This window comes from Halichoeres trimaculatus, unplaced genomic scaffold (assembly GCF_033239565.1).
Source record: "Halichoeres trimaculatus isolate MK-OKI-2021-1 unplaced genomic scaffold, fHalTri1.1 fHalTri1_scaffold_15, whole genome shotgun sequence".
NCBI classification, from domain to species: domain Eukaryota; kingdom Metazoa; phylum Chordata; class Actinopteri; order Labriformes; family Labridae; genus Halichoeres; species Halichoeres trimaculatus.
This window is the reverse complement of record NW_027437193.1, coordinates 1,810,635-1,823,511: the sequence shown is the minus strand read 5'-3', so window position 1 is coordinate 1,823,511 and position 12,877 is coordinate 1,810,635. Positions and strand designations below refer to the sequence as shown.

At 38.5% G+C, this 12,877-nt stretch overlaps 1 protein-coding gene across 2 annotated transcripts in view; it reads right to left on the bottom strand.

Moving 5' to 3' along the window:
• The window catches only part of LOC141804021 (disco-interacting protein 2 homolog C), a 148,087-nt gene that overhangs the window by 2,521 nt on the left and 132,689 nt on the right, over positions 1 to 12,877 (bottom strand). The window contains exons 27-37 of one of the 2 annotated variants that reach the window (XM_074688222.1): positions 11,224 to 11,335; positions 11,019 to 11,128; positions 8,649 to 8,779; positions 8,280 to 8,448; positions 7,997 to 8,167; positions 7,099 to 7,128; positions 4,324 to 4,385; positions 3,783 to 3,840; positions 2,422 to 2,496; positions 2,168 to 2,342; positions 59 to 182 (exon numbers count right to left, since the gene is read on the bottom strand). In XM_074688222.1, coding sequence (XP_074544323.1) covers positions 59 to 182; positions 2,168 to 2,342; positions 2,422 to 2,496; positions 3,783 to 3,840; positions 4,324 to 4,385; positions 7,099 to 7,128; positions 7,997 to 8,167; positions 8,280 to 8,448; positions 8,649 to 8,779; positions 11,019 to 11,128; positions 11,224 to 11,335 — 1,217 coding nt within the window. The remainder of the gene's footprint in view (positions 1 to 58; positions 183 to 2,167; positions 2,343 to 2,421; positions 2,497 to 3,782; positions 3,841 to 4,323; positions 4,386 to 7,098; positions 7,129 to 7,996; positions 8,168 to 8,279; positions 8,449 to 8,648; positions 8,780 to 11,018; positions 11,129 to 11,223; positions 11,336 to 12,877) is intronic. The other variant, XM_074688223.1, reaches the window with a different exon arrangement.

Here is a 12,877-nt window from a genome sequence, read left to right as displayed (position 1 = left end):
AGGACGTTTTTTTAATTCACACAGAAAAAGAAAAAAAACTGTAGTTGCTGCTGCTCACCACTCGGTGATGCTCTTGTGCGTCCTGATGACGGAGGTCTCGATGTCGATGGGATGGTAACGCATCCCTCTCAGCTCCATGGCCTCCTCCAGAGCGCCGACCACGTAGAGGGCGTCATGGCGCTCTGCACACACCGACACAAACACGTCACAGATTGTTCTGAGTTCTGTCTGACTGAAATGTTTTAAAAATGTCGAGTTTCCTTCAGTCTGACGGAGAAAAAACTGGTTTATAATTATTAAAAAACACAACGTCAAGAAGAATAAAAGAAGATTTCTGCGCTGTTTTTATAAAAGCAAAAATGTAATTTGAAGGATAACGTGGGCACAAAAAAGTTCTGTTTTACAAAAAGCCTGTCTACATTTTTGAAACTATTGTTTTTAGGAGTTAGGAGGAAGGTTATAACAATTTCCATGGCACTGATATTTGTATGTTAGAAAGAGTTCAGGCTTCTGAGACAGTTTTGTTTCCACTAGTTAATGACAATAAATAAATTCTTTAAAAAATATAATAATTTGAAGTCAGAATTATGAGACTAAAGTCATTCTCAGAAAAAAAGTCTAAATTTGGAGTAAAAAAAATAAGATTTCTCAGATTTAAGAAAGAATTCAGAGGGTAATGTTAGATTTCTAAGGTTAACATTAAATCTCTCTGAAATAAGTCATAATTTCAGGCAAAAAGTCAGAATAAAAAGAAAAGTTAGGATTTTTTAAGATTAAAAACCATGATTCAGAGAAAAACAGGAAAATTCTCAGATCTAAGCCTGAATCTAAAGGAAAAAGTCCATGTTCTTTTTTTAAAGTTACCTAAAGGTCAGAATTACAAGCCAAAAAAGTCAGAATACAAAGATTGGAGTTGAATTTCTGATACAAATGTATTTAGCCTCACATTCCAAAAAAAAAGGGTTGGAAAAAAAAAAAAAGGATTCTTATTTTGACGTAAGAATTTCATGAAAATTCAGCTCAAAACCAGAATAAAAAAAAAAGAAAAAGAAAGAAATATCAGAATACAAACAAAAAAAATGAAAAAATACTAGCCCAATGAAAAAAAAGCTTTTATTCATTTTTATTCATGGGGCTTCTGAAAAATTTTTTTTTGGGTGTTTAGACAAACTATACTTAAAAAGTGTAAAAATTGAGGTCAGTATTGTGAAACAAAAGTCATATTCAAGTCAAAGAAATGGGGAAAGGAAAGTCCCAAATTTGAATAAATAAAGGCGGAATTACCAATTTTCAGTCAGAATTACAAAATTAAAAAAAAATATTACATGTTAAGATGAAAATAATGATTTTGAAAAACTAGTCCAAGATTTTGGGAAAAGGTGAAAATTCTTAGAATCAATGAATTAATTTTTGAGGGAAAAAAAGTTTATAGTTTTAAAGACAGATTTCTGAGAAAATAGTTTTAAAATTTTCTGAATTTATTTGAATTTTTTTTTTTTTTTTTTAAATTTTGAGAATTAGAGAAAAAAATAATTACAAAACTTTTTTTTTTTTGAAAATTCTTACTTTATTCTCTGAACTCTGACTTTGAAGTCAAAATAATAAAAAAAATTTGGGAAAAATGGCCTAACCTAAAAATTACACTTATTGGCTCTTCTCCTATTCCTCTGTCTGTACCGCCGCTTTAAAAAACTTTGTTGTTTTCTGTTGGCTGGTGTCAGAAATGATTAAGAGCTCATTAAAATAGCTCTACAATCGTGATACCAACCTAATTAAGCTAATGAAGCTAATGAAAGCTAATGGAAGCTAATGAAAGCTAATGAAAGCTAATGGAAGCTAATGAAAGCTAATGAAAGCTAAAGAAGCTAATAAAAGCTAATAAAAACAAAAGAGAGAAACGATGAAAATCCGATTTTTCTGACTCATTCTTTCGTTAAACACCTGATGGTGAAAACACAGAGTCAGACGTTTACTCGTCAGCGAGGAAAAGTCTCTCCCACAGGATCCAGACCTTCACCCTCCACAGAGACCCAGACTAAGACCCCCCCTACACCAGATCAGCCCTGAAGTGGTTTGATCCCGTCCTCTCAGGCGTATGAGAGCGTTAAAGCTCGCCGTCAGCCCCGCCCATCATACTCTGACGTTACCCCACCCATCCCGTCCTCACCTCCGCTGGCGTCAGTCAGCTCCGTCCTGCGGAGGAAGCCCAGGTATCCGGTCCGGGCCCAGACGGTCTGCGTGTCCCCGAAGCTCAGTCTGGAGTTGAAGTGGTCGGACTGCAGCGCCTCGTCCCCGTAGACGGTGAAGTACCCGCTGGCGTTGTGTCCGCTGTGAACCCAGATCTAGGAGCAGGAAAGGAGGTGTTAGAGAGGGCGGAGCCTGGTCTGCTGTGACCCAGAATCCTCTGGTGCTCAGACAAACCTCGCCCAGGTGCGACTCTCCCATTGGTCCCTTTGTCTCTGGGTTGGCGATGATGATCCGGACGCCCGGAAGGATCTGGAACAAAAGACGGATCAACATTCTCAAAGCTCAGAAACATCTTAACTCATCTCAGAGCGCTGTCTTTAAAACTGTACCGTCTCTTTAAGAGAAACTTCAGCACCCTGAAACCAGAACCCTCCTTTAACGCAATGATACATTCGCTATTTTAGGGGAAATTCACCAACTGCTGATGTCACAGTTTGGATCAAGTATCTGCTACCTCAAGTTTTACAGAAGATAACTACATCTACAAAAAGACTAATCTGGAAGAAAATACTGATTTTAATTCTGTGTGGATGGATTCATTTAATTGACAACGTGCTGGATTAATAAACATGATTGACATGTGTAAATACATTAAAAAATAATGAGTAAGCAATATTATCTATATGTGTTTTCAAATTCAAGTATTATTAAAAAAAATAAAAAACAATTAAACTTTGTTTTTTTTGCAAATTTTGTAAATTGCAACTTTATGAATTTTGCAATTTTTTAAAATTTAAATTCTCCTCAACATGTTTGCAAATTTTTTAAAATTTCAATTCTTCTTGACATTTTTGCAAATTTTTCAAAATTAAAATTCTCCTGGACATTTTTGCAAATTTTTTGAATTTTAAAAATTCTTGTAATTGTAGAAATTCTTTGATATTTCAAAAATTTCTGAAATTTTGCAATTTTTTAAATTTAAAATATGTTTTGGGTTTTTTGCCAAATTATAAAACCTTAAAAAATTTTAAAATCCTTGCAATCTTGTGAAATTTTTGCTAATGTTGTGACTTTCAAATGATATTGCATTTTTGCAGATTTATAGAATTTCAAAAATGTTTGAAATTTCTCAAATTTATGAAATATTGGAAATTTTTAGTCTTTCAATTTTATTGGAAATTTTGGAAAAAATATATATTTTAATTTTTACGTTTTTTTTTTATTTTTGCAATTTATTTTATTTCATTTTTCTAATATTTGAATATTTATCAAAAATAAAAAAACAAGACTTAACATGTACAATTTTATTACATAAAAAATCTTTTTGGTTTATTTAATTATATCATATATTTTAACTCTGTATAGAATTTTTAACACTGTATACTTTTTCTTGTGAAGATAAAGTAGATGTTGTGGCTCCTGAATGACTTTATTCCAGGTGAGCTGAGGAAAAATGGCTCTTATGAAAGTGAAGGTTGCAGACCTCTGGTTTGGAAAAATCTTATGTTGATCTCACAGATTCTCTCGTGACTGTCTGATCGAGTCGTTCAGAGCAAATAAACTGAGTTGAAAAGTGACTGAACTCTAAAACTCACCTTCCCAGACTCCATCAGGGGCAGGCTGTGCGGTGAGCCCCGCTCCACGAGTCTGACCCTGCAGAGACAGAACAACAGAAACACAGGTCAGGCACCGAGTCTCAAATCCAACCAGCTGCTGTCTGATAAACGTTTATCTCTAACGGAAAAATTTAGAAACACTTTCTCTCCCTCACATCCAACAGGTCTCAGTCTTCTGACTTACAAAGCGCTTAATGGCATCGGGCCATCGTATCTTAAAGACTTAATTGTTCCGTATAATCCGTCTAGGTCATTTCGTCCTCAACATGCAGGTCTGCTCGTTGTACCTAGGGTCTCTAAAAGTAGTCTGGGAGGTCCAGCCTTAAGTTATCAGGCTCCTCTTCTTTGGAATAACATTGTGGATGGTTTGTGGTGTGTGGTTTGCCGTGTTTGGTGTGTTGTGGATGGTTTATGGTGTGTGGTTTGCCGTGTGTGGTGTGTTGTGGATGGTTTGTGGTGTGTGGTTTGCCGTGTGTGGTGTGTTGTGGATGGTTTGTGGTGTACGGTTTGCCGTTCTCACCTGTCGTGCCGTAGCGCTCTCATGTCCACAAACACAGTGGTGGGGTCTGGTCCTGAGGTGCCCTGAGGAACACCAAGAACAACAGTTACCTCTGCAGCGTCACACGTCTCTTTATTCATCTGTCCAACTTTTCTACCACTACAGCTACGACACCGTCTACTCTGGCTCTCAAAGCGCAGTGGCTGCTCGTGCATCAGTGCTCACTATCACAAACCTCCCTCCACAGTGAGAGGAAAGCTTCAACCCACAAACCTCAGCGTGTTTCGGAAAGGGTTGGAGAAAACAGAGAGGTGGAAAGGCAGAGGGAAGGAGACGAACACAAAGAGTAAACTCTGGGGAGGAGCTGGTTTTTTCGACATGCGGAGGAAGAGTCACACTCAAAGCTGGGAAGAAGGAAAGTGATGATGAGGAAGAGGAGGTGAAGGAGAGGAAACCACCTCTTCAGCCTGATGTGACCTGAACCTGGACTTTAAGCTGCGTTCACACAGAGATAAAATCACCGTCCTGACCTCTCTTCTTCTTCCACCATCGCCCCGTCCTCTGTCCAGAGGATTAAAGAAGAAGCTCGGTGAAGCCGACCACCAGACGCACAGCGGCATGCTGGGAGTCCAAAGCCCAGAGAAAGCGTCACACCACACATAGCGTAGACTCAACGTACGGATTAGAGGTGTTTTTGTTTCTAAGGTTTAAAGACTTTTTGAAGTTTTCAGATGTTTTTGAGGTTTTGACTTCAGGGTCTGAGCTCACACCAGAAGGTGGCGCTACAGGAATCATTCAACAACCTCTGGAGTCAAACCTAAATGGCCTCCTTGTGGAGTTAAAGGCTGTAGCTTTGCTGCCTGAACAACTACATATATATAAATATATATATAAAAAAATATATAAATATATATATATTCATATATATATATATATATATATATATATATATATATATATATATATATATATATATATATATATATATATATATATATATATATATATAAATATATATATATATATATATATATATATTAGATAGATAGATAGATAGATAGATAGATAGATACATAGATAGATAGATAGATAGATACATAGATAGATAGATAGATAGATAGATAGATAGATAGATAGATAGATAGATAGATAGATAGATAGATACACAGATAGATAGATAGATAGATAGATAGATAGATAGATAGATAGATAGATAGATAGATAGATAGATAGATAGATAGATAGATACATAGATAGATAGATAGATACATAGATAGATAGATAGATAGATAGATAGATAGATAGATAGATAGATAGATACATAGATAGATAGATAGATACATAGATAGATAGATAGATACATAGATAGATAGATAGATACATAGATAGATAGATAGATAGATAGATAGATAGATAGATAGATAGATAGATACATATATAGATACATAGATAGATAGATAGATAGATACATAGATAGATACATAGATAGATAGATATTAACTAAAAAATCTTGCTTTGAGTAAGTCCTCCTCGCCAGTTGTTGGTGCTATATTAAATTATTTAAAAAAAAATTAATAATCATTAAAAAACTTAAACCCAGATTGTTGTAAATTGTTTTTTTTTCTTTTTTTTTTGCACTTTTGTTAATTTCATTAAAAACAAACTGAATGAGAATTTTTGGTGTTATTTTTGGACTTAATGGCTGAGTGACTGAGCTGTCTTTGCTAGAAATTATCTGTCACTGTAAGTTTAAAATTTTATGTAGCAACAGTTTTCGTAGTGGTATCGGCCTGACAAAAAGTGGCATTGAACATCCTTAAGAAATATATATATAAATATATAATTATATACACTCCATAAAAAGAGAATAGAATAGAATAAATATGGATTTTTGAATATATATATATATATATATATATATATATATATATATATATATATATATATATATATATATATATATATATTTATATATATATATATTTTTATATATATATATATATATATATATATATATATATATATATATATATATATAAATATATATATATATATATATATATATATATATATATATATATATATATATATATATATATATATATTTATATATATATATATTTATATATATATATATATATATATATATATATATATATATATATATATATATATATATATATATATTTATATATATATATATTTATATATATATATATATATCCCTGATCAGTCAGGTCGTGTTCAAACCATATCCTACAAAACACTTGGATGAAGTCTTAGTGATGTCATGACTGGTTTCCAAAGCCCAACGATGGCGGCCACCATATTGGAAAATTTAAACCTTTGTTGAACCAATCCAGAGGCACAGAGGCGGAGTCAAGGCGGCTTTTGTGCCAATAGCAATGACACTTCCTGTCAAGTTTCCACACCACTGTCCCCTCAGCTCTTCAAGCCCCAAGTGGACACTAGAGGAACTGCAGTTTTTTCTACCCTCACAACGGTTTCAGTGGAGAGTGCTGCCTGGTGTATAAACAAAATCTGTGCTTAAGGTTACATCAAAGAAAAGTTCTCAGTACTGGTGTAGTGGTTTTAGTCTTTAGTTCGGATCCCGGTGAGACCTGGTGGACCTTGACTTAACGACGCCTGAGCTTCAGACAAACTCCCAACCCTGAATGAAATATCAGACCAGACCTAAAGCCAGCTGGTGAGTGATGCTGACAGGCAGTGGGGTGAGGGTGGAGGGTGGAGGGGGTGGTGTTTTTTTGGTGGGAGGGGTTGATGGTAGTTCCCTACCTGGTCGGCAAGCTTTCCCAGCCTGTGAGGCTACAGCAGCAAAGAGGACGGAGGAGGAGGAGGAGGAGGAGGGAGGGCAGAGACAAAACCAAGTATGAGAAATGTGGGCGGGGTTATGAGTCAAACAAGGAAGAAGGAGGGAAGGAAGAAAAATGTCAAAATGAAAAACTCAGGAAGGAAAAAACAAGCAGTCAGAACTGAAACCAAAGTTCAGCCAATTGTTAGTTCAGTCGATCGAAGCTGCGAGGAAGAGTTCAGAGACGATCAGCGCTGAGCCGGGTTAGTTATCACCAGGAAACATTAACGTTTGACTCATGCCTGGTTTAAAACACTTCACACCTGTTACCATGAGATCATTTCATCCCCTGGTTTGGTTTCTTTGGCCTCCATGAGCAGCAAAGAACAAACGGTAACATCAAATCTGGGCGTGTGACCTGATTTGATCTGATGGCGAATGATCAGAGAAATGATCGGCTTGGAATGGAAGGATGAGGCTGAACCCAGAGGACACGGAAAAGACGATGACTGCGGCTTTAACTTTGAAATCTGTCTCTGAGTTCCTACATCTGACCTGACTTTATTCCCACATCTTAATCTCCACTTTGAACGATCTACTATGAAGCAGAATCCAGAGACTGAACCACCTTAAGTACCACTGAGTATCTAATGTGGTGAAATGAAAGTGAAACTTTAGAACCAGTTTGTTTCAAACCGAAATCTGCCTCCAAACGTATCGACCAAGAAGCAAAAAGTCTTCCCTGCTTAAAGTACGGCACACTCCGCTGGCGACACCATTTGTTTAAAAACTCAGTGTTAGCATCAAGCTACGATTTTCCGAGCAGCTGTGTGAAACCAAAACAGGAAGCGATGGAAACAAGGAGGCGAGAGTGGGACTGACCTGCAGGCAGATGGCCAGGTTGACCCTGCAGCCGAAGGAGGTGCTGACGGCTCGAGGGTGGAGGCCCAGGTCTTTGAAGAGTTTGGAGAAAGACTGCGTCAGGGCCGTCCTGGGACGCTCCTCTGCTACAACCACGCAGGTCCTGACCCGGGACAAGTCTAGCCCTCGAGACTGAAAGGGACCAATGAGGGGAACGTTCTGAACTTTGATCCTTGGTACTCGTGTTAATGGATCGAGATAGCTCCACGTATCAAAGTACATGCTGATCAGAGCTGCTCCTTACCTTCAGAGACTCGGTCTGCAGGCCCAGGCCTTTGGTGCAGAGCTCCATGACGCTGTAGGAGCAGAACGTGTCTCGGACTTTGTACTGACTGACAGCCGAGAGCCAGAGAGCCGGGTTCACCTCCAGCTCAGACGGAGGGATCAGGATGGACTGGTGACCTGAGTACACGCTGCAGAGAGACAGAGGTGGATGTGAGTCTTCTGGAAACATCCACAGAGATGAATCTGAGTGTTGTAATGAGATCTATTCTTCCTGCTTCTGTACTTCAGTCTTTAACACCAGAAATGTGTCAAAACGAGGCCCATGCTTAAAAACAGCGGACTAACCCTTTACATTGTGACCTCACAGAGATGTCTTTGTTTGTCTGACCTGCAAAGGCACCAGAGGACGAAGCCCAGGCCGCAGTACGGGTCCAGGCAGATGGCGACCTCTCTGGATGGGTACAGCTCACACTGCAGCTTGATGGAGCGGCAGAAGGCACTGGTGGCGGTGTGAGACATCTAAACAGACACAAAGGGCACACTCAGGGTGTTGGAGCACTGTTAGCATTCAAAGCAATGAACACAAATGTTAGGAAGCTTGAAAAATAAAACCACAAAGAACAAAAATCAATAATTTAGTTTTTTTAAGTGGTGAAATTAAGGCGGGTTCAGGTCATCAGACGTTTTCATCTATTAACAACAAAAATAATATGACTCAGTACCACCTGATATGATACGACACAACACATTTCTTCACAAGTAGAGAGTACTAGGCATCTAGGTACTATACAGGACAATGCAATAACATAGGGTACAATCTGATACACTATTGTGCAACACAGTACAATGTGATACAGTATGATGTGATGTAGTGTGATGCAATATGGTACCATGCATTTCAGTATGATGTCATATGAATAGTTCAATTCGATACGATACGATAGGGTACAATGCAGTACAGTATGGTACAATGCATGAGGTATGAGATGTTACGATAAGGTACCATGCGGTTCAATAGGGTACCCTACAGTAAGGTACAATATGATACGATAGGGAACCATGCGATAGGGTTAGATATAATAGGGTACAATACAATAGGGTACCATGTGATACGATAGGGTACAGTGGCATCAGTTATGATGTGATATAGGGTATAATGTGACACAATGGGGTAACATATGATAGGATACAATGTAATAGGGTATGATATGATAGGGTACTGTGCAAGGTGGTACGACGTGATACAGTATGATTTGATACGGTACAATGGGATATGGTAGGATGAGAGATGGTACGATGCGATAAAGAACGTTGCGGTACGGTACAATGCGATACGGTACGATATGATGCGATAAAGAACGTTGCGGTACGGTACAATGCGATACGGTACGATATGATGCGATAAAGAATGTTGCGGTACGGTACAATGCGATACGGTACGATATGATGCGATAAAGAACGTTGTGGTACGGTACGATGCGATACGGTACGATATGATGCGATAAAGAATGTTGTGGTACGGTACGATGCGATACGGTACGATATGATGCGATAAAGAATGTTGTGGTACGGTACGATGCGATACGGTACGATGCGATACGGTACAATGAGATACGGTACGATGAGATATGGTGCGATGAGTTACTGAATGATGAGATATGGTTACGATAAGGTACGGTACGATGCAATACGGTTCAATGCAACACGGTACGATGCAATAGGATTCAAGGTGATGTGGTACGCCGCAATATGGTTCCATGCAATCTGATAGGGTACGACCCAATACAGTACAACATTGTGTATGATTTGATACAGTTTCTTATGTTATAAGACAATACATTACGGCACAATTTGATGAGATACGATACCTGAAGATACGATACTACTCATTACATCAAATGTTGAATTTTACATTACATTATTGCTTTTAATGAAACAGGATCCTTTATGGTTCGACATGATGAGATATGATACAACACAATAAGTCACGTTAGGTCTGGCTGGGTTACATTATATTCAGATATGATATAATGTGATGTGAGTCAATGCGTAGCGTTAGGTGATATGTTTTAAGTCGTGTTATTTATAGTTCAGTTAAGCTACGTTAAGACACCAAAAATGAAACCAAGCACGGCCCAGGACAACCAAGCACACAAACGCAATCAGATCTTCATCTGTTGTTTTATCTGAGAATTAACTCTATAGCGCCACCAGTAGGTAGATATTTATACATATTAACGCAATCAAGCTAACAATCTTATATCTTTATCTCATTTATTTGTTTCCATAGCTGTTTTCATGAAACAGTGTCAGGGTTAACTTCAGCTTTCTTTCTTTAAAGAGATCAATCCGATTGAGAATGTAAATTAAAACCTAAAAGATATTTCATTTGACGTTAACTGAAGCCTCCAAAGCTCAACGATTGGCAGAATCCAGACTCTGGACTCTGGGAGCAGCAGAGTCCTCTTTGTGTTTCTGTCTCTGTTTTGGTATCAGCTTCCTGTTGCAGTGTTAGCGCTCAGCGTTGACTGATTTGCTCATTATGAGCCGTGATTGAACATAATTAACAGGCAATGAAGCAGCACACGAGGAAACAAGCTGCCATTGTTTCCCTGTTCTGGGCTTTTCCTGGTTGATTAGCGTGTCTCTCTCAGTACGCTCGTTAATGAGGCTTCCCTCGTTTTTTTATCCAGCTAATAAAGAAGAGGATCCTCCTGCAATCCCTCAGCCGTGCGCTCTGAGGCGTGAATGTGTTTACCTTGACTCCAGCGAGCATGCCCGTGGTGGAGACGCTGAAGTCCAGGTAGGCCAGGGTGTCGGGGTTGGACGGTTTGTACAGCAGAGGAGGTTTCTTCTTTGGCAAATCGTCTGAGGAGAGGAGTTTAACGCTGAGCAGATACTGAGTAGATAACACAACAGCCCTTACATCGTGTGAGTGTGTGAGTGTGTGAGGGTGTGTGTACCTGTGTCCATGACCGGAGGCCAGGTCCGGACATCCACGGCGGCCGAGGCTTCCTTGGAGCGCAGCAGTTTACAGATGAGCTGTGTGGTCATCACACACGCCGAGCGACTGACCTGAAGCAGACGAAACAAACGCTCCTGATGAGTTTGGACACAGCTTTGTGTGAGATCTACGGCCCAGTCAGAGCGGCTTTGACCTCCTGAGAGATGAACGGCCCTCGCTGTTCTTAGGGCCGCTGGCTCCTCTCCCGGTTTCTGTGAAACCCTTTGACCCTCGGTTTGGATGTTAGCTGAACACAAAAAGCTGCAGAGCTGAGCTGAGTCTGGTCAAACCCTGAGCTTATCCTGCTGCTATTTTCTGTATCTGCATGTGCTAAATAATTTCCATACATTTAAAATGAACTCCCCGTAGGGTTTTTAAGGAGCTGGCCAATCAGAGGAGGTGGGGGTGTAGAGAAGAGGGCCTTAAAGAGACAGCACCCAAGCTTGCTTGAGACAGAGGCTAAAGTGGGAGTTTTAACACTCTGGGAGAAAAGTCTCAGATAAGTGAAAATTTAAAACCTGAAATGAGCAAACATGGACACTTTGACTTGTAAAACAGAAAAAAAGATTATTTAAATACCATGCAAGTTGAGCTGCTCACTTTTTGTTTTTGATTGTTAAAAGTGCTTTAAATGGTCTGTTCCAAAACATGGTTTGAGATTTCACAAAACTTTGACTTGATTTTTATGAGATCCTCATCAGTTTGTCATGAGATCTTCATGACATCTTAACAAGATTTTCATGAGATCCTCATGAGATTGGAATCAGATGTAACGAGATCTTCTCCACATTTTCGTGAATTTGTTATAAGACCTTCATCAGACTTATATGAGATTGTCACAAGATTTTATCAAGGTTTTCTTTAAACCTTCATGAGATTGTCAGAAGATCTTTACATTGTCACACAATCTTCATGAGGTCTTCATGAGATGGACGCAAGATCTTCAAGAGATTGAATAGAAAATTATTTGTCATTGCAACAAGTGCAACAACATTGCAAATATGACATGAGATTGTAATGAGATCTTCTTAAGATCCTTAATGAGTTTGTCATGAGATCTTCATGAGATCTTCATTAAACTGACATAATATAGTCATGAGCTCTTCACAGGATCTTCATAAATTTGTAAAGAAACCATCATGAGGTTGTCACAAGATCTTCCCAAGGTTTTCTTCAGACCTTCATGAGATTGTTATGAGATCTTAAAGAGATCTTTGTCAGATTTGAATTTGAATTTATTAAGGATAGCCCCTTGAGATGCAGCATCTCGTTTTCAAGGGGGTCATGAGATCTCCATTGGATTGTCACAAGATGTTTACAAGATCTTTATAGGGTTGAAATGAGATTATCATGAGGTCTTCATGAATTTTTAATGAGATCTTTATCAATTTTTTTTTACCCCAGCTAAAGTGATGATATCATCACATGTGAATTTTCCAAGATATGTTGAAGGGGCCTCAAACACCAAGGACCTGTCTATTGTTCCACCCAGAAAGGCCTCCAGAGGGCTGGCCAATCAGAGGGAAGGGGGTTTGTAAAATGGGGGGCCTGAAGGCCTTCAAAAGCTCCAGGAAGAGAAAAAAGGGGATTTTTTTAAGAGTCATGTAAAGATA